The 23,956-nt window shown below is 38.0% G+C and overlaps 1 protein-coding gene across 1 annotated transcript in view; it reads left to right on the top strand.

Annotated features, from left to right (window-relative positions):
- Positions 1–23,225, top strand: part of MORC3 (MORC family CW-type zinc finger 3) — a 43,735-nt gene extending 20,510 nt beyond the window's left edge. The window contains exons 9-17 of the mRNA XM_047720108.1: positions 3,213–3,310; positions 7,856–7,960; positions 9,857–9,979; positions 10,086–10,160; positions 11,171–11,216; positions 12,379–12,545; positions 16,031–16,919; positions 18,256–18,410; positions 21,459–23,225. Coding sequence (XP_047576064.1) covers positions 3,213–3,310; positions 7,856–7,960; positions 9,857–9,979; positions 10,086–10,160; positions 11,171–11,216; positions 12,379–12,545; positions 16,031–16,919; positions 18,256–18,410; positions 21,459–21,612 — 1,812 coding nt within the window. The 3' untranslated portion in view covers positions 21,613–23,225. The remainder of the gene's footprint in view (positions 1–3,212; positions 3,311–7,855; positions 7,961–9,856; positions 9,980–10,085; positions 10,161–11,170; positions 11,217–12,378; positions 12,546–16,030; positions 16,920–18,255; positions 18,411–21,458) is intronic.
- The last annotated feature ends 731 nt before the right edge of the window (positions 23,226–23,956 follow it).

The following is a 23,956-nucleotide window of genomic DNA, read 5'->3' as shown; positions in this document are numbered from 1 at the left end:
GGGGGACAGAATATTTTATCTCTGATATACAGAGGAAGGAGATGGAGGATAAGAAGTTAAGTAACTTGCTCTAGACCTAAAATGAGTCTGGTTCTTAGATCCAGATGCAGACCATTTGACTGCATTTGGATATGGATCCGTTGTTATTTCTGGGATGAAACTGGTTAGTTTTATTTAGTCCTGGCTCAGTAGCCAGAAAAACAGGATCATGTAGGTGATTTGCTGCTTTGGAGTTAATTCCTGAATAAATTAGAGCCTTCCTCGTAAACCGCTTCCATTGTCGTAGAACTCCGTTTAGGATGATGAACATTGCCCACTATGCTGGTCTTTATCCTTTACGTGTTTTCACAGAAAGGGTTTTTTTTGGAGTATATGTGTTAAGAATTAAGTGATAAATTCTGAAAATTAAGTTTCTAAACGTAGTAAGCCTAATCATATCTTGTTTTCCAAGGTCATGGTTTTCATTTTCTATTAATCTTATTTCATTCTAAGTTCTTTCTAGAATGATGTGAGCTCTACACAGTATGCTAGTGTGGGCTTCTCTTGAATACTACTCAATAGGGGTTGTAACTCTTAGAATTTAACAGGACATGAGCCCAGAATATAGCATTTTCGCAAAAGTAAGCAAACTTTGTTGGGCTTTTTTTGGTAACCACAAATTTCAGTAAACAGCCAAAATACAGAAATTTGGCAACCATGATATGAGGTGTCAGTAACTTTTATTTAAAAATGCTAATTTTGGGGGCGCCTGGGTGGCTCAGTGGGTTGGGCCTCTGCCTTCGGCTCAGGTCATGATCTCAGGGTCCTGGGATCGGGCCCCGCATCGGGCTCTCTGCTCAGCACTGAGCCTGCTTCCTCCTCTCTCTGCCTGCCTCTCTGCCTACTTGTGATCTCTCTCTCTCTGTCAAATAAATAAAATCTTTTAAAAAAAATGCTAATTTTCATTTATAATTGGACTAGTAATTTTCATCAGAAATACTCTTATTAAAGTTATGGGGAATTTCATCAGTAATTGGAAATGCATTTTTGATAATAAGCCTTACTTCTCAAGTGGTTTGGGATTCAAAAGAAACAATGTATCTGCAACAGAATGTAAAATATTTTTTTTCTTTTATCCTTTATGATTCTGACTTAAGATACTCAGCCATTTTTCCAACCCAGTTAAATTTGCATTATGTATACTTTCTGGTTAAGGTTGACCTTGTAAAAAATAGGCTTTTATAGCCAACTCTTACATTGTTTTTCTTTACCAGGTGATGGACTGGGCTTAGTATTTGCATTCTGTAGATTCAATAAGCAGTTACTAAATAAGTGTCAGGTATCTGGTGTGATTTGCTCAGAATAAAAAGATGATAAGATACAGAGCATGCTATCAGAGCTCTGGTGAGGGGAAAATGTGGTACAAGTTGAAAGCATCAGAAAAGGCTTCTTGGAGGCAGCGGTGATTGGGATGAGTCTTAGTTGATGTTACTGTGTTGAAAAGTCTGGCAAGGGTTTTCCAGGCAGAGAAAAATCTCTGCAAAGGAAGGGAAAGAGGCTTCGGAGAATGTGACATCATTAAGGCAGTAGCTAACTTTGCTGGGGCATATGCACAGAGAGACAAGAAGATGAGGTTTGAAAGAAGGTGAACCAGAACTACAAATTGGAGGGTATCGTGGTTTATTAATGGTATGAGATGAGGAACACTGATGGTTTTTAATAGAGTGGGATTAGATCTGCATGGCTTTGGCTATATTTCTGAACAATTTCACTTTATTATTCTTTCACTTTTTCCTTTTGTAGACTCAGCTATAATTGTGAACAAAATATTTTTTAACTTAATACTTGTTAATCATATATAGATAATCGAATATATGACTCATATACTTTGAGTTCAATATTTTAGCTAGCAGCGGGTCTTTTTGTTTGTTTAAGATGTTATTTATTGGGGTGCCTGGGTGGCTCAGTGGGTTAAAGCCCCTGCCTTCTACTCAGGTCATGATCCCAGGGTCCTGGGATCGAGCCCCACATCGGGCTCTCAGCTCCGTGGAGAGCCTGCTTCCTCCTCTCTCTCTGCCTTCTTGTGATCTCTCTCTCTGTCAAATAAATAAATAAATAAAATGTTAAAAAAAAAAAAAAAGATGTTATTTATTCACGAGAGAGAGAAAGGCAGAGGCAGACTCCCTGTGGAGCAGGGATCCCGATGTGGGACTCGATCCCAGGACCCCAGGGTCCTGGGGAAAAGGAAAGGAAGAGGAAAATGAAAAGGATCATGACCTGAGCTGAAGGCAGATGCTTAACCGACTGAGCCACCCAGGTGCTCACTAGGAGTATTTTTTTAAAAATAACTTGAACTGTCCTAGGTTTTTACTTCATCTCCGATATCAACTGGATGTGTAACTTTGGATAAATGATTTTAATTTTAATCTGGCAATCTTTTGTTGGAGAATTATTGCTACGGTCTTTGCTAAATACTGTGGATATAGAAAGGAGTTAGTTGGGGGTGCCTGGGTGGCTCAGTGGGTTAAGCCGCTGCCTTCGGCTCAGGTCATGATCCCAGGTCCTGGGTTCGAGCCCCACATCAGGCTTTCTGCTCAGCAGGGAGCCTGCTTCCTCTTCTCTCTCTGCCTGCCTCTCTGCCTACTTGTGATTTCTCTCTGTCAAATAAATAAATAAAATCTTTAAAAAAAAAAAAAGAAAGGAGTTAGTTGTAGTTTCCACTGTCTAAGAAAGGCATCCCAATAGAGGTGGTCTTTTTTGTATTAAATTAGGGATGATAGGGGCGCCTGGGTGGCTCAGTGGGTTAAGCCGCTGCCTTCGGCTCAGGTCATGATCTCAGGGTCCTGGGATCGAGTCCCGCATCGGGCTCTCTGCTCAGCGGGGAGCCTGCTTCCCTCTCTCTCTCTCTCTGCCTGCCTCTCCGTCTACTTATGATCTCTCTGTCAAATAAATAAATAAAATCTTTAAAAAAAAAATAGGGATGATAATACATGTCTAAATGGATATTTGACAACAGTGGAAGTAGTTTTGGAGGAAGGCTCTAATGTATTTAGGAATTAACTTCTAGAAAAGTAAAATAAACCTACCAGACACTATTTTTCAATTTAAATTTCGTAAGAATAGGGATATAAAATGTAAGAAATGCTTCATACAAATTATAAGTCTTTGTGGAAGGTAATTATTTTGAGCATTGTGTCTTATGCTTAAAACACTGATTTCGTTTTCTTTTTCAGGCGAACAATATGGGTGTTGGAGTAGTAGGAATTATAGAGTGTAACTTCCTAAAGCCAACTCATAATAAACAAGATTTTGACTATACTAATGAGTACAGGTATGTTACCTGTTAAAGTCACTGGCTTTTTACTTTATTTTGGGAATACTTTCATCTCTTTTCCTAAGCTGAATTTTTTTTTTTTGGTCTTGTGGATGTTTTTATCTTACAGACTTTAAGAAAATTGGTAGATGAGAAGCTTGCTTAGAAAACACCTTTAGCCCTCTTCTCCCACCTAGGAATTAATCCTACCCCATCACCAGTAGAAATATGTTCTCCCCATCTTTATTGATGAGGTATTTCTGAGATTTATAGTAGAAATAGAGGATGTTCCTGCTCTATTGGTGTCAACATTTATTGTGTAATATCATGAAACTTTGTGCTTATAGATGGGAACTTGAAGGTGATTTAGTCCTGTGTACTTTAGACAGAAATACTATGATCTTTTAAGAGTGGTTAGAAGTCACAGAATGAATATGACTGTTAGTTCTACTTGTAGATTTAGGAAGCACACTTTCCCTAATGAGCACATATGATGGAGTAGAATGCAACTGTCATGTGAACATTGGTGATAAAGATAGAGATAATGTCACAGGCCCTTTTTTCAAATAAAGAACAAATAGAACAAAGTAGAATAAAGAAAATAAGGTAAGAGCAAAATTGATGAATTAGGAAACACATATAATACAGAAAATTAGTATACACTCAAGAGTTGACTCCTGGGGCAGAGGCTACTCCTGTTAGTTGAACAGGGATAATTTAATATAAGGAATTATTAACTAGAATAGTAGAGGGTGATTACTAGAAGGGGTAAAAGAAGACAGTAGGTTCCCAGAACCAGCAGATACAGAAGACTGACTATTCCCTCAAGGTTGAGAAAAAGGACTAGGAACTAGGAGAGGGCCCCCTGCCCCTCAAGTCAAGAGATTCAAATCTTGTAGCAGTCATGACAACATAGGAACAAACTACCTTCAAGTTTCTTGCCAGAAAAAGAAGGCCTGGCCAGTGCTGGACTGTAGATGTGACCTGCTGTTGCCAGAGGCTGTGGGTGAGCTGGAGCTATTCTATAGAGGAGATCGGTCTTTGCCCAAGGATATGGACACACTGGGACTGGTCTCTTGATGGAGGTAGTGGGCTGCTGGAGGACAGAGCATTGCTAGAGAGCACAGCTGGAGCTCCTCTGTGGGCCAGTGGGCTCCAGCCAAATAACAATAATACATACATACATACATACATACCAGGACCTGAAGGACACTTGTGTTGCTGTCACCTAGCAGGCCCATTCATCTGTTAATCCAGTTCAGCATTCCTCAGACTGCCAAATGATAAATGTTTATATGACCAAGCTTCAGAAAATCACAAAACTGAGCAAAGAAGACTGAATTTGGAGCTGAGAGATAATGAGTTCATAATTGACAAAATCAAAAAGCCTGAAGTTTGTTCTTTGATAAGATTAGTAAAAGGACAATGGGGGGGTAGAAAGCAGAAATCATCAATATAAAAAACGAAAAGGAGACGTACCCAAGAACATCAAAGGAGTAGCATGAACAATTTTTACCATCTTAGATGATATGGGCATGTTCCTTTAAAATTGAATCAATTTTTAGAAAACTTCCCACATATTAAATTCAAACATTTTTTTTTTAAAGATTTTATTTATTTATTTGACAGAGAGAGATCACAAGTAGATGGAGAGGCAGGCAGAGAGAGAGAGAGAGGGAAGCAGGCTTCTCGCTGAGCAGAGAGCCCGATGTGGGACTCGATCCCAGGACCCTGAGATCATGACCTGAGCCGAAGGCAGCAGCTTAACCCACTGAGCCACCCAGGCGCCCTAAATTCAAACATTTTAAGAAGGAAGTAGCACCAGTCTTACGCTATCTTAAAGGTTTTATGAGGGCACATAACTCTGGTAGTGAACTTGTGAATACTTCTTACAAGAAAGGGAATTTATGTGTCTCATGATCAAGATAGAAAAATTTTAAAATATAGCAAATGCCATCTAGTAATATGTAAAAAGGATAATTAATACATTAAAACCAATTAGATTATATTCCAAGATGACATGGTGGTTTTAATATTCAAAAATCAATGTAGTTTATCACATTGATGTTAGAAGGAAAAATCTTACAGTTATTTTCATAGGTACAGAAAAAGCACTTGATAAATCACAACACCCACTTGTAATTTTTTTTATTTGAGAGAAAGCACATGTACAAGTGAGTGGAGGTGGGATTAGGTAGGGTGGGTCAGAGGGACAGGGAGAGAATGTTAAGCAGGCTCCGTGGGGCTTGATCCCAGGACCTGAGATGGTGACCTGAGCCAAAGTCTGAGCAACCTCGGCACCTCACCCATTTGTAATTTAGAAGAAAAAAAGGAACGCTTACAAAATCATGAATAGAAGGGCATATTAGCAATGCAAAGCATTTACAAAAACAACGAAGTGCATTCCTAATGCTGAATTGTTAATATCCCCTTACGGATGAAAATGAGATAAGGATTTCCACTATCTACCATTGTTCCTAAGAAAATAACCATATAATAAAGAAAGAAAAAGAAGTAAAAGTTATGGGTTAGAAAGGAAGAAATAAAACATTTCTGTACAAGATAGTATTAAGTATATAGTAAGTCCAAAATAATTTGCAAATTTAGAATTAATGAAGGAACAAGTTAAGTGGTATGTATTCTAGGATTGTTGGATAAGAAGTATTCAGAAATCAATAGTATTTGTGTTTACCAACAACGAGAAGCTAGAACATGAAATTTTTTAAAAGTCATGAAGTGTCAAAAAAATCAGGTACTTTGGAGTAAATAAAATATGCAGCATATACACTAAAAACTATGAAATATTGTGGAGTGAAATTTAAGCCCCAAGTAAGTAGGCATACCAGGTTCAAGAGTTGGAAGGCTGAATATTACAAAATGTCAGTTTTTCTCTAAAATAATTAAATACAATTCCAATTTAAGAAAAAAATCCCTTAAAGCCTCTGCCTTCGGCTCAGGTCATGATCCCAGGGTCCTGGGATCGAGCCCCACATCCGGCTCTCTGCTTGGCGGGGAGCCTGCTTCCTCCTCTCTCTCTGCCTACTTGTGATCTCTGTCTGTCAAATAAATAAATAAAATCTTAAAAGAAAAAAAAGAAAAAAAAAATCCCTGCCAGCTTTTGTGGGTGTTGATACTATTAATAGGCTTACTCTAAACTTTATGTTGAAAGTCAGAAGACCCAAGGTAGTTAAGATAATTAAGAACAACAAAGCAAGAAAACTTAACCTACTAATACCAGTACTTATAAAGCTATAGTACCTAAGTGTGGTATTAAAGGATAAGCTGTCTAGTGAAATAGAGAAGCCAGAAATAACCCCCCACTTTTATATATTTGATGACCTGATTTATGACAAAGATTACATCATAGAACTGTGGGAAAATGATCATCTTTCCAAAAATGCTGGGTCAGTTGGCCATTTGTATGGGTAATATGACTCTTCAAATGAAGCAAAAAATTGATACAGGATGGATTTTAGACCTATGTAAGGAAGACAAAAAGTGGGAACAAGAATATTTTCAAAACCTTTAGTTAAGCATATTTTAAAACAAGATGCAAAAAATACTGATCATAATGGCAAAATGAAAAATTATTTAAAATGAGTGAGACAGAGAATGTTGGCAAGATAGAGCATTTGGAGCCCTGGCACATGGCTTTGGGTATAAAAATCAGATTTGAGAACTGTTAGTTTATTGAGTAAAACCAAATATCAGTGCCCACCCCTGTAACCCTGCAGTTTCACTCTTCGGTATATTCCCAACATAATTGGGTGCAGTCTTTTGGATTGAGGAATAGTGGTGATGAGAGAAGGAGATGAAGAGAACTTGAAAAAGGGAGGATATGTTTGGAAGGGAAGATTGATTCTCATTTGGACACTTAAATGTTATGTGATAGTGATGAAAAAACTAGTTGGAGATAATAGGTGGGGATACAAATGTCTGATTAATCTGCCAGTGTAGAATTTGAAGTCTTGATGATTGAAAGCTTTATTTTAAGTTGAGACTGTTACACTGACTATACCTTGTATGTGCATAGTTCTGTCACAGTAGGTGCTTAACTAGAATGATAGCTTAAATGTGGCCTTAGATCCCACTGATTGGCTTTTTATTAATATCTTATTGAGGAAGGAGTGACAGTCTTAATTGTGGGACAGAAGCTATTTTAAAATATACTTGCTGGTGTTGATTGCATACTTTTATAAACTAAAAGTTTGAGTTCTAATTTGAATTGAAACTTATAGGTTTATCAGTTGGAGTTGGAATTTAGAATGCCTGTGGTTCTTCCACTAATTGGTCTGCAACATACTTTCTCAACAGAGGACACGAAATATTACTGTTTATATCTTCAAAGATGATCTTGGCTCTGCTCTGGGAACTTAAAAGTGTCCTTGTAGAAAATTGCCATTAGAGCATTCTTTACTAACTATACCTTTGGGAGACATCAATCTCCTTTGCCCTGTAGTGTCCACATGATCCTTACTAAGTCATTTGTGCTTTCTCTGTGTTTGACAAAGGTTTGAACTTTATCTTTTTTTTTCTTAAATTGATTTTAATTTACTTTTTTAGGCTGACAATAGCAGCGTTAGGAGAAAAGCTGAATGATTACTGGAATGAAATGAAAGTGAAGAAAAATGCAGAATATCCTCTAAATTTGCCAGTTGAGGATATTCAGTAAGTACATTAAAAAATATCAACCCACTCTAATATCAAGACATGATTTTGGAGGGTATAGTGATGGAACACAAACTTTGAACTAAGCCAGAGTAAGAATTAAATTGTATAACTCAGCACACCATGAAATGAGCCAGTGAATGTACACATTAATACATACACACAAAAGATTCACGAAGCAGTATTTATCCATACGTTGCATATGCTGATACTTATTTCATTTAAAAAATACAAGTCTTAACCCATTAAATTGATTTCGTGATCCACTAATGGGTTGCATCTCATAGTTTGAAAAACTCTGGTCTTTAGGATCATGACTCTAAATCTAGAACTGAATTTAGATTCTAATTTTGCTTAAATAATGATGTGACACTGAACATGTTACTTGGCCTTTTATAAGCTTCCCTTTTTTTTTTTTAACTTGTAAAATGGGAACATTAGTAGCACTCACTTCCTCTAGTTAGAAGACAAAGAATATGCTTTACGAGCATTCAGTAACTTGATAGCAACACAGTGCCAGTTCTGTGAATGAATGAATAGTAACTGTGTACTGATGGAAAGATGACCAAGATGTATAATTAGGAACAAAAAAGATGCAGTTCAGGGCGCCTGGGTGGCTCAGTGGGTTAAGCCGCTGCTTTCGGCTCAGGTCATGATCTCAGGGTCCTGGGATCGAGTCCCACATCGGGCTCTCTGCTCAGCGAGAAGCCTGCTTCCCTCTCTCTCTCTCTCTGCCTGCCTCTCCGTCTACTTGTGATCTCTCTCTGTCAAATAAATAAATTTAAAAAAAAATACTTAAAAAAAAAAAAAGATGCAGTTCAGTGTATTAATTTCCTATTTTTTTTAAGTGTCCATATACACATGCATAATTCTGCAAGCATAGAAAATTCTACCAGGGTTTTAAAAAATGAACAGTGGTAAGCTCCTAAAACAAGGATTTGTATTTACTTTATAAATTTCTGGAGCACATGGGTGGCTCAGTTGACTGACCATCTGACTCTTGATTTCGGCCCAGGTCATGATCTCAGGGTTGTGAGACGGAGCCCTGTGTCATACTGTGCACTGGGTGTGGAGCTTACTTGGGATTCTTTCTTTCCCTCTCCTTCTGCCCTACCCCCCCTCTCTAAAAATGAATAAATAAACAAATTTCTGGATTGTTTAAAATTTATGTAACCATGTAAATGCATTTTTAAAAATTTATATTTAAAAAATTTATATTAAAATTTATATTTAAAATTTGTTTTTAAAAGTTTATATTTAAAGCATTTATATTTAAAATAAAAAATTATATTTATTCATTAAGATGAAGTCTTCTTATAGTCAGTGAAATGTTAAATGAATACCCAAGTTCTTTATAGGATCATTGTAATTTTCAAATGATAAAACTATAAAGCATTTTATAAACTAAAAGAATATATAAATTTTAGATATTCAGAGATACACTTCTAGTAGAGGCTAAAAATGTAATAGAATTATTAAAAATGCTTAAATTATAGTAATAACAGCTTGCCTGTTTTCTGTATGTGAGTGTTTTATTGTGCTAATAAATTCACTAAGATTGGGCATTGCAAATGCTAACTTAATGTAAATTTCAAAGCAAGGCTTTTGGAATCTTAAGTTGCTTTTTTATTACCAGAGAACAAAATTGAATAGTATGCTGTTAAAACATTTAAGTCTCTTTGTTTAAATTGGCCTGTTGGCTTTAACCTTTTGAAGGTAACCAGAACTGTTGTTTTTAAAAAATTTAACTTGCTGCGCAACAATAATTATGTCGCAGGCATTTCAGGAACAGAATTAAATAATAAAGGCATTTGGCGGTAAAAATGATATAGAAGATCTAATGACGTGTACTTTGCATCCATATTTTCATACTAATATTACATCATTTTGTTATAGGAAACGTCCCGATCAGACATGGGTTCAATGTGATTCCTGTCTAAAATGGCGAAAATTACCAGATGGAATAGATCAACTTCCAGAAAAATGGTATTGCTCCAATAACCCTGACCCACAGTTCAGGTACCATATAGTTGGTAGTACCCTTTTTGGAAAGGCAGAAAGTACTGTTCAAGATGTATGAACAGGCGCTGGTGACGTGTTATTCCCATGTGATTTTTCTGACTAGAAATTGTGATGTTCCAGAAGAACCTGAAGATGAGGATTTGGTGCATCCAACTTACGAAAAAACCTACAAAAAGAAGTGAGTGTTGTATTAATGTTTGGTGGGGAAATAATGCCCGTATTATTAATGCTGGTGGGAGTACAGTATTAGTTGCTACTTCTCCAAGATCAAGCTAGTACAACCCAGAAAAGATTATGACCCCAAAGAAGATTTTGATGTGGATACATAATATTGGGAGTTTTTGTTTTTTGTTTATTTTCCTTTATACCATGAATACCTGCTCTTTTTCCACCCGCCATTTACGCTGTCCTATCTACACAGGATAGTTTGCATACAGAATAGTTTGTTTTTTGGGCCACACACAGACGAATCATAAATGAGTACTGCCTGATATGAGCTTATAGTCTTAACAGGGAAGGTGAGACCTGTGCATTAAATTGACAGATACCCATCGAAGGCAGGATCCATTCTGTTGGGAAGCCCATAAGGAGAGATGACGTCTGTCTGGGGATGGGAAGAGAAATCTGGATCAGGAAAACTTATGAGGCATATTTGTGTAATAGGTCTTGGAGGATGGGTTACATGCAAATGTACAGGAACCAGTTCGTTCTGCTTTAGAGCAAATACATGAATGGGCATAATGGAAAATAGAGGAGAGAGGGGGAAGTTGGCTAATGAAGGATAGTCAGCCCTGGTGAACTGTAGGTTAGTGTCCACTCACAGAGGCCGGGTGCATGTAGAACTTTTGGGTGGTTTTGATTTAGAGTGCCTGGTTTTTTAAGATAAATCCAGCAACAGGACCATGAGTAAAGAGACCAGTTAGAAACCTGTGTGATGTTCCTGCTCAGAGGTCTGAGAATAATGCTGGTGAGGGTAGAAAGCTTACGGCAGATGTTGGGCATTACTGAGGTAAGAGGTAGAAAGTATTTCCCTGCCTGTGGCCTTAACACTGATGATAATGAAATTGAAGCAAAGTTCAGTGTACATATTAGTGAAATGGCAAGTTTGTCATTGGGAAACGTTGAAAAATAATAATCAAATTTAAGTATGTTCACTTTTCATCTTTTTCTTTTTCTTTTTTCTTTTAGAGATAAGGAGAAATTCAGGATCAGACAACCGGAAATGATCCCTCGGGTAACTGATGAAACCTTGCATTTTATAGCTGTGTATTATGGGTGGTGGCTAGTTTAACAAATAGTTTTAAAGCTTAGGAGTTACATAACAAATTGAGTGATTTTGTTCATTCAGTCCACATACTCCTTTTCTTATACCCCTTCTTGCCTTCCTTCCTAGCCTGGCAACTTTTCACTCACTGTTCAGTTTACTATTTAGTCAGGCATCGTCTGAGAAAAGGCAGGCATTAGGAATCTTAACACCCAGGCACCTGGGTGGCTCATTCAGTTAAGCGTCTAACTCTTGATTTTGGCTCAGGTGACGATTGCAGGGTTCTGAGATGGAGCCCCAAGTCAGGCTCTCTGCTGGGCGTGGAGCCTGCTTGGAATTCTCTTTCCCCATCTCTCTCTCCCTCTGCCCCAGCCCCCCTTATAAAAAAAAAAAAAAAAAGAAAGAAAATGAATCTTATTGTCACATAGGCAGTTAAGGAAAAATTCACAGGAAGCCCTGGGGAGCCATGTTCTACTAACCTGGACCAAAGCTACAGTGTTTTTCTTTCTCTTTGTTGAGCACTTTCTTAGTGCTTAATGGTGTTAAGGCGCTTTTTCTGGGTATCTGGGTAGACAGTTGTACTTCTTGTATAAGGAAGTTTTGGTCCGCTGCAGATGTGTGTGTTTGCTTTTAGTTAACACTGAAATGTTTTCTTATGGCAAAGACTGAGGGTTTGGAGGTGAGAACAGAACTGGGTGAAAAAGAAAAGTGGGCTTACTTACATTAAAAGCAGTATCTTTGACTTTATTTTCTGTTTCTTTTAGAAAAACAAGTTTTTAATTGTATTTCAGTAAGTCCTGTACAGTATAGGGTCAGTAAATTTTGCCATAAAAGACCAGATAGTTCGAATTTTAGACTTTGTGGGCCACATGCAGTCTCTGTTGTGTATTCTTGGTTTTGTTGTTTTGTTTACATCTTTAAAAATGCAAAAACATCCTTCCACTTACTCGCAGGTTGGAGTTGGCTTCCTGGCTTGTTAGTGGCTCTCTGGTATAGCCCAAAGAATTTACATGGTTAGAATCGTTCTCATTGTTTTCTGGGATATGGGGCAAAGGGAAAATAATATCTCGCGTTTTGGGGCATGGCACATTAAAAAAAGTCCTTTAAGGTCGATTTTCTTTTCTTCCAACAGATTAATGCTGAACTTTTGTTTCGGACACCCCCCGTATCAGGTCAAAGCTTTTCTCCTGTGAAGGAAAGTGTTCCAAGAGGACATCTTTCAGAAGTGGCAAATACTTACGCAACAAGACTCATAAATAATCACCGAGGTTCACCCCAGTCTGAACCTGAGAGCAACAAGTCAGTGGCTAAAATGTGTTTTTCCAGTGGGGAATAAATACTAAGTAGAGCCTTTACTTGACACTTCTATGGCAGTATTACACTTCTGAGTTTATGTGCATGTAAAAAGTCTTAAGGATAAGTTAATCTACTTTTATTATCTAAACTTACCCCAGCCCACTCATGCCACCCATTTAAGTCAGTTTTTAAAATATCAGTTGTATTCATTGTGGAATTTTCACCTCTTTGAAATTCTGTATAGTATGAAAATTCCTGCTTTTAAAATTACCACCTTCTTAAGAAAAACATAAAGCAACTAATAATACAACACTGTAATGTCAGGTGTGACCCATGAGTTCTTAGCTTGTTGTAGGCTGTGTATTTTGGATGAGTAGATGGAGAAGGAAGGGAGCAAGAAAGGTATGAGTGATATGTAAATTGAATAGTTAGGTCTTTTGACTGGAATGGTCAGGGAAGGTTTGGGATGAGGTAGTACTTGGTTTGGTTCCTGAAACTCTGAAAGCAGTGCTCTGTGCAGGTGGCTCATTCAGAGGGAGTAGAATGAATACAGGTGAAGAAGAAAGCATGATGGGACGCCTGGGTGGCTCAGTTGGGTAAGCTGCTGCCTTCGGCTCAGGTCATGATCTCAGGGTCCTGGGATCAAGTCCTACATCAGGCTCCTTGCTCAGCAGGGAGCCTGCTTCTCTCTCTGCTTCTGCATGCTGCTCTGCCTGCTTGTGTTCTCCCTCTCTTTCTCTCTGACAAATAAATAAGTAAAATCTTTAAAAAAAAAAAAAAAGAAGAAGAAAGCATGATGCCAATGAACTAGGGGATCAGACTAACTACACTTGGTCTTTTTTGTTGAAAGACAAACATTGAAACCGTTTGCTGAGATAGTGGGATGAGATTTTCTGAGAGGTTTTGTAGGCTTCATTAAATTCTCAAAGGGATTTTTGACTTCCAAAAGGATTAGAAATAACTGCTTTTATGCATATATATATATATGTGTGTGTGTGTGTGTGTGTGTGTGTGTATATATCAAGAGGGCATGTTCTAAAATAGTTTTCTGTTTGTAGCTTACATTTTAGGGGCATGTTTTGGGGCTGGATTGCTACTTAACTAAGAACTGTGTGAATTTTTTTTTAATAGTCTCCTTAATTTTCTTGGCTTTTCTTCTTAAAGATGGATCCAAACAAAGTAAGAAAGTTTACAGATAAAAAAGTTTACAGATAAAAAATAATGGAATTTCTTCTTTTTTTTTTTTAAGGAGGGGGTACAGAGTGAGAGGGGGAGAGAGAGAAAATGTGAAATAGGCTCCACACCTAGCATGAGCCCATCGGCGGGGCTCAGTCTCACAACCCTGAGATTATGACCCGATCCGAAATCCAGAGTCCTACATTTAACCAGCTGAGCCACCTAGGTGCCCCTGGAATTTATTCTTTAAAGTGATTTATTCCATCCAAGTGGAATAAGAGAATAGAAAAATTTTTCATTAATTTTTAAAGCCTAAAGAATTTGAAATTTGAATTTGAGAAAAATACAAGTTTGTTTTTTTTTTAATTTTATATATATATATATATATATATATATATATATATATATATATATATATAAGTTTTAAAACTAAAACCAAAGACTGTGGAAAGGTAGTACCTAAACTAAATCTTGAGAAAGACATATAGGAATTAGCCTCATAAGAAAAATAACAGGGTGGTTCCCAGGTAAGTGATTAACTCCATGGAACCCTCGGCATGCACCAAACTCAGAATCATTGGGTACTTCTTTTTTTTTTTTTTTTTTTTTTTTTTTAAGATTTTATTCATTTATTTGTCAGAGAGGAGTGAGAGTGAGCACAGCTAGACAGTGGCAGGCAGAGGCAGAGGGAGAAGCAGGCTCCCTGCCAAGCAAGGAGCCCGATGTGGGACTCGATCCCAGGACGCTGGGATCATGACCTGAGCTGAAGGCAGCTTCATTGGGTACTTCTTAAGGCAGAAAACAGGAGGTTTGTTTGAGAGTTTAAGGAAGAGTAGTTCTCTAGACCTCTTCATAACCTGCCAAATCTGGTGACGTGGCTTCTCCTCTGTCAGAATGTAGGATGTTTTCCTTCTGGAGCAGTTTCACATTTCACATGCTGAAGATAAGGGTGAGCCACTGTTTTGAAAGAGGAGGTGTAAGGGAAAGTGAGTACTAAATGATGAAAAATCCCCCCTCCACTTTCCCTCGTTGGGCCCCCAGGGGAACAGCCCTGGGTGTGCTGATGGTTTGAGCACCACATGGCCAGCCCTCACCGCTTCTAGTCGGTCTCACCCTGAAACATAAAGACAGACAGAGATCACTAGGTGTACAAACTGAAACAAAGGCAGTTAAGGAAACCCTGTGGAATTTACTGGGAGGCAGGTAGGTGTGGAACAAACACATTTCTTAGAAAAGATAAGCAGGTAGAGGGTAGAAAAAGGAAAAGACAAGGTACAGGAGGGTCAACATCTGAATAAGGGAGTTTCAGAATGGGAGATCAGAGAAAACAAAGGGGAGGGAATAGTATGACTTAAAATACACAGCAAAAATATGTGGGAAAAGATCCATTCCAAGAAACATGAAATTTTCGTACACCAGGGAAAATTTTTTCAGGGAGGGAAAATACAAGTTAACCTTCAAAAAGATCAGGAATTAGAATGGCAGGAACACCGAATGCTACATAACAGTGGAATGATGCTTTTAAAGTTTTGAGAAAGTAATTTTCAACCTTGAAGTCTATATAAAAACCAAGCCAACAATAAAATTGAGATGTGAATAAAGATCTTTCATCATGTAGCCTTTCACCTTTTTTACATTCTGTATACGGTTTCTCAAGATTTTATTGGAGATCACGCCCCGTTGATAATGAGGGAGTAAAGCCAAGAAACAGAAGAACTGAGATGGAAGAAATAGGGAGGGCTATCACCTAGGGCCCAAACAACAAACCAGTGCAGATAACCCGCTGAGGGGGGCAGAAAGTTTCAATTGGTGGTAAATTCACAGAAAACTCAGTCGATGAGGAAAATGAGACAGTTTTTAATGCTAGGAAAATGGAAGGATAGGGCATGCTGATTTAGTCTGTGGCTCACCTCTGATCATTGAGCATTGATAAAAATGACGATGAGCAAATGGAAATGGCGGAGCCCTTCACTGGGCGCTGGAACACAAGGAGCAGACCTGGGCTGGGGACGGGGGGTCATTCTCATTTGGCCGTGTGTACCTTGAGGTGCCCAGAGGCCATCTAGTAAAGGGGAGTTCGGCAGTATGCAGAACTGCTACTTTACAGCGAGCTAAGTAGTCTAATTGTTTCCTCAGCTGTACAGGAGAAAATCCTCTCTACTTCATTAAATCATTGAGCAGTACTGTGTAATCATTTTTTAAAATGAGCGTGGACATTTCTTAAAATTTCAAGATTGATTACTTCAAGGTCATCCATTTTGTTCATTTCTATGTTTTATGGTCTTATATTTTGTATATCAAATTTTTTCCAGCCTGAAACGGAGACTTTCTACTCGTTCATCGATTTTGAATGCAAAGACGCGGAGACTGAGTAATCAAGCATTTGAAAATTCAGCTTACAAAGATGATGATGATGAAGACGTCATCATCTTAGAAGAGAACAGTACTCCCAAACCTGCAGTAGATCATGACATTGAAGTGAAATCAGAGCAGAGTCACATCGAGCAAAGTGGTCATCAGGTCGAGCCTGTGGCTGATAAGGAACCTTGTGCCCAGACTGGTTCATCGGGCATCTCATCATCCAGGTGTGATCAGGGAACTACTGCGGCCACCCAGACAGAAGTACCGAGTGTAGTTATTAAAAAGGAAGAAGCACTCGAAGATGAGATAGACGCACGAAATGACGCAGCTATGCCGCCAGCCTGTGTGGAGGCTGAAGGGAAGACACAAGAAACCCAGGAAACCTTTGATAAATCTGCGGGTGATGCTAGTTGCCAGTTAAATGAACTGAGAAATGAGCTGCTTCTAGTTACCCAAGAAAAAGAAAATTATAAAAGACAGTGTAATGTGTTTACTGACCAAATCAAAGTGTTACAGCAGAGGATACTGGAAATGAACGACAAGTACGTGAAGAAGGAAACTTGCCATCAGTCTACGGAAACTGATGCTGTATTTTTGCTTGAAAGTATTAATGGAAAATCTGAAAGTCCGGACCATGTGGTATCTCAGTATCGGCAAGCTTTGGAGGAAATAGAAAGGCTGAAAAAACAGTGTAGTGCTTTGCAACACGTGAAGGCCGAATGCAGTCAGTGTGCCAGTAGTGAGAGCAGAAGTGAAGTGGACGAAATGGTTGTGCAGCTTGATGACGTGTTTAGACAGTTGGACAAGTGCACTGTAGAGAGGGACCAGTACAAAAGTGAGGTGAGTGTATCATTCCACATAATGGGAGTCCTGGGAGTCCCAGGGAGTCTAAACCACCAAGAACAGTCAGTTGCTAGATTGGAATAAATTACTTAATATTTCCATGTACTGACTGTTGCCCGGCGTCTTCTCAGCTGGGGAGTGGTCCTCCTGGGGGTGCATGGAAATGTGTGTTGAGGAGAGGCATTGCTAGAACTTACTGGGTGATGACCAGGTATGGTCATTTCCTGTAGCCTACTGGAAATTGCTGTGTAATGAAGGATTGTCCTGCTCAAAATACTGTTCTCATTCCCATTGAGCCAGTCAGTTGCTAAATATAGGGAACGTCACATCCATTATTAATAGGCCTTGCAATAGTCATACAAGATAGGTGATGATGTCCTCATTTTATAGTTTAGTTTATTAGTTACGATTTAGTACGATTATACATTATAGGACCGTGGCAGTTCCACAGGTAACTCAGACAACAAGCTTCTACTTTGTTGCTTCGCTTCTCAGCGTGCCATTGTGATCAGAGGTGGCCTCTGGGTCCAGTCCTCATATATCTGTGTTCCGAGCAGCAGGAAAGAGGAGGGGTGCGTTTCCTAAAAGTTGCTGACATTCCACCTGTCAGAACTTAGTCACCTGGCTGATGGGTGCTTTGGAAGTACGGTCTTTATTCAGGGGTTCTTCTGAGGAAGGAGGAGAAAAATGGTAGATGTCAGGAGACAGGTAGTAAGTAGCCTCTGCATGTACCCTCCATTCAAATTTGGAGAGTTCCTTTAAGAAGCATATATTTTATGTATCGTATTAATGTAGTGTTTGAAAGAAGGGTTTTTCTGCTCAAGAATTTGGAAATGACAGGCTGGTGCTGTATTGCCCCTTCTTCCTGGAAGCTCATTCAAACATCTTGGTGTATTATTGGCTTAGAGTTCGATGACAAAATATGCAAAAATCGATAGGAGCTTTCGGTTATAACTTAGAGCTGGTGAGTGTGCAAGAAATGAAAGCCACTTTGATGTTGACCTAATTCAGGCATTTTTATCTTGGTTTTCCAGTTTTTACGTGCCATTTGTTTTCAGTCAAGTGGTAATTAACATTTTGTATTCTCTGAATGTGACAAGAGGTGGAGATGAAACTCAAATGAAGCTTTGTTTATAGAAAGCTATTGTGGGTGGGTTTTTTGCCCTGTTTTGATGGTGATTTTCATCTAGTACATTTCATAGCTTAAATTTGTACTTTGGCATTAGTATTTTCAAGTTTAATTTTAGCATTGGTATTTTTAAGTTTTATTTTTATTAGTATTTTTAAGTTTCAAGTTTATTTTAATTTTACAGTTATGAATTTTTTTTGTCAGGTTGAATTATTGGAAATGGAAAAATCACAAATCCGTTCACAATGTGAAGAACTGAAAACTGAAATTGAACAATTAAAATCTACACATCAACAGTTAGCAGATGTTTCAACTTCAAGTAACATTGAGGAGTCTGTAAATTACACTGATGGGGAAAGGTAATATTACATGAGGCATGACCCTGGGGCTACCTTCTGGTTAGCGTGATGCTTGCTAGCACACCTCAAACAGTTACCGTTTTATCAAAAGAACACGATCCTTCTCTTCAAGGAATGAACAGTTTAGGTTCAACTTAAGTGAAATAGGAATTTGGAGAGAATGAAGCATTTTATCAGTTAGAGCGGTTTGGAATGCTGTTTGGGAAAAGTGGAAATTGAGTGAGATATCAAAGAAGGTGTTGAATTTAGCCATGACTAGAAGATAAGGGACTATTTCATGAAACTTACATTTTCACCTGGATTTCTTTTACTTGTGTACTTGCCATTTCTTCGTGGTTTTCTGTCCTCATTTTACTACATGCCATCCCCAAAGTTAGCTTTTAGGTAATCAGAAAATTACTAGAAATTGCCATTGTACAGGTGATTACTAGGAAGAAGTTCTTCTGTGAAAGTAAGAAAATGATTTCCCTATCTCAGGAAGATATAAAATAGGCTTGGGGTGTTGCTTCAGTTTGGAGTGTCGGAGAGGCAGGCGTTCAGGTGGGAGGCCATGATGGTGCTTGTGGTGTGTTGATGACTTAGCATCGGAAAGCAGTCATTAAAGGCTAAACCTGAACAACTTTTCCTGCTCATACAGTATGACTTCCGACCTAAAAAGTACTGTTGTTGAGAAATAATCTCCTACCATCCTCATTTGACATCAATTATATTATTACCTTGTTTTTTAAGTGAAGTTTTTGAAGGATTTCAGTAAATTTTTTCATGGAAATGGGGTAGATCAGTACATAAAAGCCTAGAGGGCAAAGGTCAGAAGAAAATCCCAAGTGGTTTTTCTCAAAATGGGAACCACAAGCATCTGTTGTGCTTGTAGAAATGCAAATCCTTGGCCTACACTGCAGCTTATTAAATTGGAAACTTAAACAGTCTCAGATAATTCTCTTGCCACACTGACCTTTGAGTAACCGATGATTATTTATTTATTTATTTATTTCCTTTAATCTTTCAAACTTGTGCTTTCCAAAATAGTACAGGAATATGTGGCTTAGTGACCCTTGAAATCTAGCTAGTCTGAATTGAGATGTGCTTTAAATATAAAAAAATATATAATTTTGAAGCCTAAGGAAGAAAAAGAATGTGTAGAATACCGCACATTAATAATGTATTTTGATTTTGTGATAAAATATTTTAGTTACATTGGGTTAAATATATAACTGCAATTAAATTTATAGCTGCATTTTGCTTTTTACTCTAGCTCTGTGAACATTTTAAACTGCGTATTGGGGCGCCTGGGTGGCTCAGTGGGTTAAAGCCTCTGCCTTTGGCTCGGGTCATGATCTCAGGGTCCTGGGATCGAGCCCCGCATCAGGCTCTCTGCTCAGCAGGGAGCCTGCTTCCTCCTCTCTCTCTGCCTGCCTCTCTGCCTACTTGTGATCTCTGTTTGTCAAATAAATAAAAATAAAATATTTAAAAAAAAAACTGCGTATGGAGCTCGCAGTATTTCTCTTGGACAGTGCTGTTCTGTACATTAAAAATAAGAATCTGTGGCAGGTTCAGTAGATAGGAGAAATTAGCCAGGAACAATCAAAAGACTTAAAGGATATGTAAGAGGATCATTGGGTCATACTAGTCTTTTGTGTACTTTTCATATAGATAACAGGTTGTGGTTACAACAAAAGGGGTGTTCTTGGTAGGGATATAGGATGGCTAACAACTTCTGGAAAGCAAAGCAGAAAAATGTTTGAACCATGGGCTTCTGGTCAAAGATGAGTGAGGAAGCTTGGACAAACAGTGGCTGGAGTGGGAATGATGTAAAACTTTATCCGGGGACCAGTGCAGTCTTAACCATCCAGGCTCACAGAACATCTTCTATATCACGTTACTGTGCATTGTCGACTTAGGGATGAGCATCTTGCTTCGTCAGACATTTTCACCTTGAATCAGTATCTAAGCTAAACGTGGGCTGCTTATATTTGGGAGAGGGGCAGAATAAGAGCAACTAACATGCAGTTTCCATGTTTCACTCAATCTTTGAGGCAAAGGCTACTGAATAATTGTAGGCCTTCAAAAAGTCTAGGGTGTTGGGGGTACCTGGGTGGTTCAGTTGGTTGAACATCCAACTTTCGATCTCAGCTCTGGTCTTGATCTCAGGGTTGAGAGTTTGGGTCCCAACTAGCCTAGTGTGGAGCCCACTTAAAAAAAAAATAAAGTCTAGGATGTTGGATATTCAGTACATGTATATAAATTTGGAAGGAATGATAACGATCACATCTAATCCAGGGATTCCCAGTGTTTTCAGTAAAGCACCATTCCCTATAAATGCATAGTAAAATGGATCATCAGTGAACTTTAGCATATGAAAGGTTCAGAGAAGACTTTTTTTTTTTTAAGGTTTTTATTTATTTGACCGAAAGAGCCCAAGCAGGCAGAGCGACAGGCAGAGGGAGAGGGAGAAGCAAGCTTTCTGCTGAGCAGGGAGCCCGACATGGGGCCTGATGCCGGGACCCTGGGATCATGACCTGAGCTGAAGGCACCTGCTTAACCGACTGGGCCACCCAGGCGTCCCAGAAGGTTCAGAGAAGTCTTGATTTTAAAAAACTGTTTAATGTTATTTAGCCCAAAATTTTGTAAGTTTAGTTGATCACAGAACCATTTCTCTTTCACACAAGGGTGGCTATCATACATAGAACATGTTTTAGAGAACAATTCAGTTTTTATTTTCCTCAAAAGCTGAAATATGGGGAGATGCATTCTTGTTCTGAGACCAGTGTTCTCACTACTGTATCACTGCTGTTTTCCAGGTGACAATATTTTGTATTACAAATAACACCTTGTAATTATATGTATTTTACCAGTCCATGGTTTCTCTAATAGCAAGTTAAAATTGTATTAGATAGAACCAAACAGAGCCACTAGTTTTATCTGCTTACCAAGGTATTAATGGATTATTAAAGTAAGCGAATTCATGTTTCATTTAGAATTTAGGCCCCACCTGAATTGTTAAACTGTGTTATACTGTTCATCTAATAGACGTAATATTTGTATTTGCAGCCTCAAACTTCGATCTCTCCGAGTTAACGTAGGACAGCTGTTGGCCATGATTGTACCTGATCTCGATCTTCAGCAAGTGAATTATGACGTTGATGTGGTTGATGAAATTTTAGGACAAGTTGTCGAACAAATGAGTGAAATCAGTAGTACTTAAAGTCTATATTTGATGTGAGACAATAAATATATTTGCTCAGTCCTGTGGTTGTATAGCTTTCAGAGTGGAAACACTTTTGTTTTATAGATATGACAGGTGACAGACGGAAGAACCATGATCTTTACTGTATTCTATGCATTCAGGTGTGCTCACAAGTACTGTGGGCACACTTACCACAGCTTTTGAAATGCCTGAGAATCATTCTTACAGAACGGCTGAACAGCTCACTCATGATTCTGTTTTGAAGTGTAAATACTTGTAATTAAGTCTGCACATATTTTTTTATTACCCTAGAGGACGTAAGTGTTTTCCACCGAGAGCTTTTCAGGTTGCCCCTAACCTTTGTGCAATTTTTTCTGGTTCCCAAAGTGTATTTTTCTCCGAAGTGAGGGCCATGCCATAATACAAATGGAAATGTTACCTTTGATTTTCCTACAGAAAAGTTTAAACAGGATTTTTAAAAAATGGAATTACGCTCCTGATAAGGTGTAAGTGAATTGAACATTAATGTTTCTTTTCTATAAATTCTTATCTCCTGAAATATTTTATTCATGGAAATAAGGTAAGCAGAAACTGTCCATCCATTTTGTCAGGATTTTTCTTGTGCTGAGATTGCCAATCATGGTTAAATGCAGTGTTTTTATAGAACAAAGAAACAATCTTTAGTATAAAAAAGCATCAAAAATATTAAATGTCCCACCACATTTACTTTGAAGCCCATTTTTGGCTGCTTAGTCAGCATGGAGTGGGCACAGTAATTGTTTAATATTTCTTTTTGTGAAATTTCCTGTACAGCCTTTTGTAGGATTACTACAGGTTAATGAGAGTTGAGGAAGACAGTCTTTCTCAAACAGTACAGCATACCTTTCATTATATTACAGAGTTAAGTGTTTTATGTCCTGGAGGTAAGCAGCAAACTGCCCTAGGATTATAGTATTACATGCCATAAAAATTATGCTTTATTGGTCCCTTCTTTGTGCAATTTTAAAGAGATGGCTTTCTATTAAGTATAACTATGTATATATAACTAAGAATCGTATTTTCCACAACTGAAATGTGCATTATTTTTTTTCAAAGTTTTATCATTGCTTATTTATTTTTACTTTTGTTTCTGAACATTCAATACATGTTTCTTTTCTATGTATGCTTAATTACATGTCTTTCATATACAATAATAAATTTTTACTGTACATTAACTTCTAGAAAAGGCAAATAAATGAAGGTTGTTTTTATTTGCTTGATAAAATAATTGAAAGTGTATTTTTGGTATGAAGCTGGTTTTCTGTCCTGATTGTATCTGCTCAAATTTTAAAATATCTTGTAATAAAATAAAAATATATATGATGGCTAACTCTTCAGATACTACTTTTAAAGAATTCTATATTCAGATTATATTTTGGAAACAAACTGTCCATTGAAGACCCTCAAGTTGAGCTCATTTTAAAATCTCTATTAATTACAAGTCCTGTTTAGGAGACCGAGAGTGTTTCCATTAACACTCTAAAAACTGAGCTCATCTTGAGAGAGTGCGTGCGTGTGTCCATGTATTTTACATTCAAGAAGAGACTCTTTCTGTAAATCGTTTAGCCGAAAGAAACCTTGCTTAAATGATAGCAGCAATGTAGAGCATGTCTAAGTTTGTGAATATTTATGTAGCAGTTCTCTCTGGGATTTGCTGTTTTTCCCCTCTTTGGGTCAGCTATATTCTTGCAAAAATCTATATTTTATATGGCTGTTATCTTGCTTTTAATGGGAAAGTCATAGGATTAGTAAGTTTGCTTGCTAAATTGATTCTTTGGAAGTACTTAAATATTTTTCACCCTTTAAGAAAATATTGCCAAGATGTAATTCTTTGAAAATGTAGCTAACAAAATTTAACAGAACAAGAACATGAGCTTTCATGTATATATCATATTTAGGTAGCGATATTTATCTTTTGTTAAGTTAAATTTGTAAAAGACTAGTGGGAGGACAGTGGTGTGTAAAGTCAGTATGAGGAAGTAAACCAGCATCGTCCACAATCCCTCCAAACAGGACGCAGGAGTGGTGTGTGGCATATTATTGTGTCTTTTTTGGGGGCCTCAATTCCTAATGTGGGCAGGTACTGCTGGGGATTCTGCCCATGGTCTCAGACACTTAATTCTTGTGATCAGCAGCCCATTAGTTCATTATTTGTCATTGAAGGATAATTAAAGTGATAATCTGGTGGTTTTCACCCCTGGCTGCCTATTAGAATCACCTGGGGAGTTTTTAGGACTCCGATGCAAGGATGCATCCCATACTAATTAAGTCAAGAGCCTGGGGTTGGGCGCAGATACTAGTATTTTTTTTAAAGCCTCCCAGT

Source organism: Lutra lutra, chromosome 1 (genome assembly GCF_902655055.1).
Source record: "Lutra lutra chromosome 1, mLutLut1.2, whole genome shotgun sequence".
In the NCBI taxonomy this organism is placed as follows: Eukaryota; Metazoa; Chordata; class Mammalia; order Carnivora; family Mustelidae; genus Lutra; species Lutra lutra.
The sequence above is the reverse complement of the archived record's forward strand: the minus strand, read 5'-3'. Positions and strand labels throughout refer to the sequence as shown.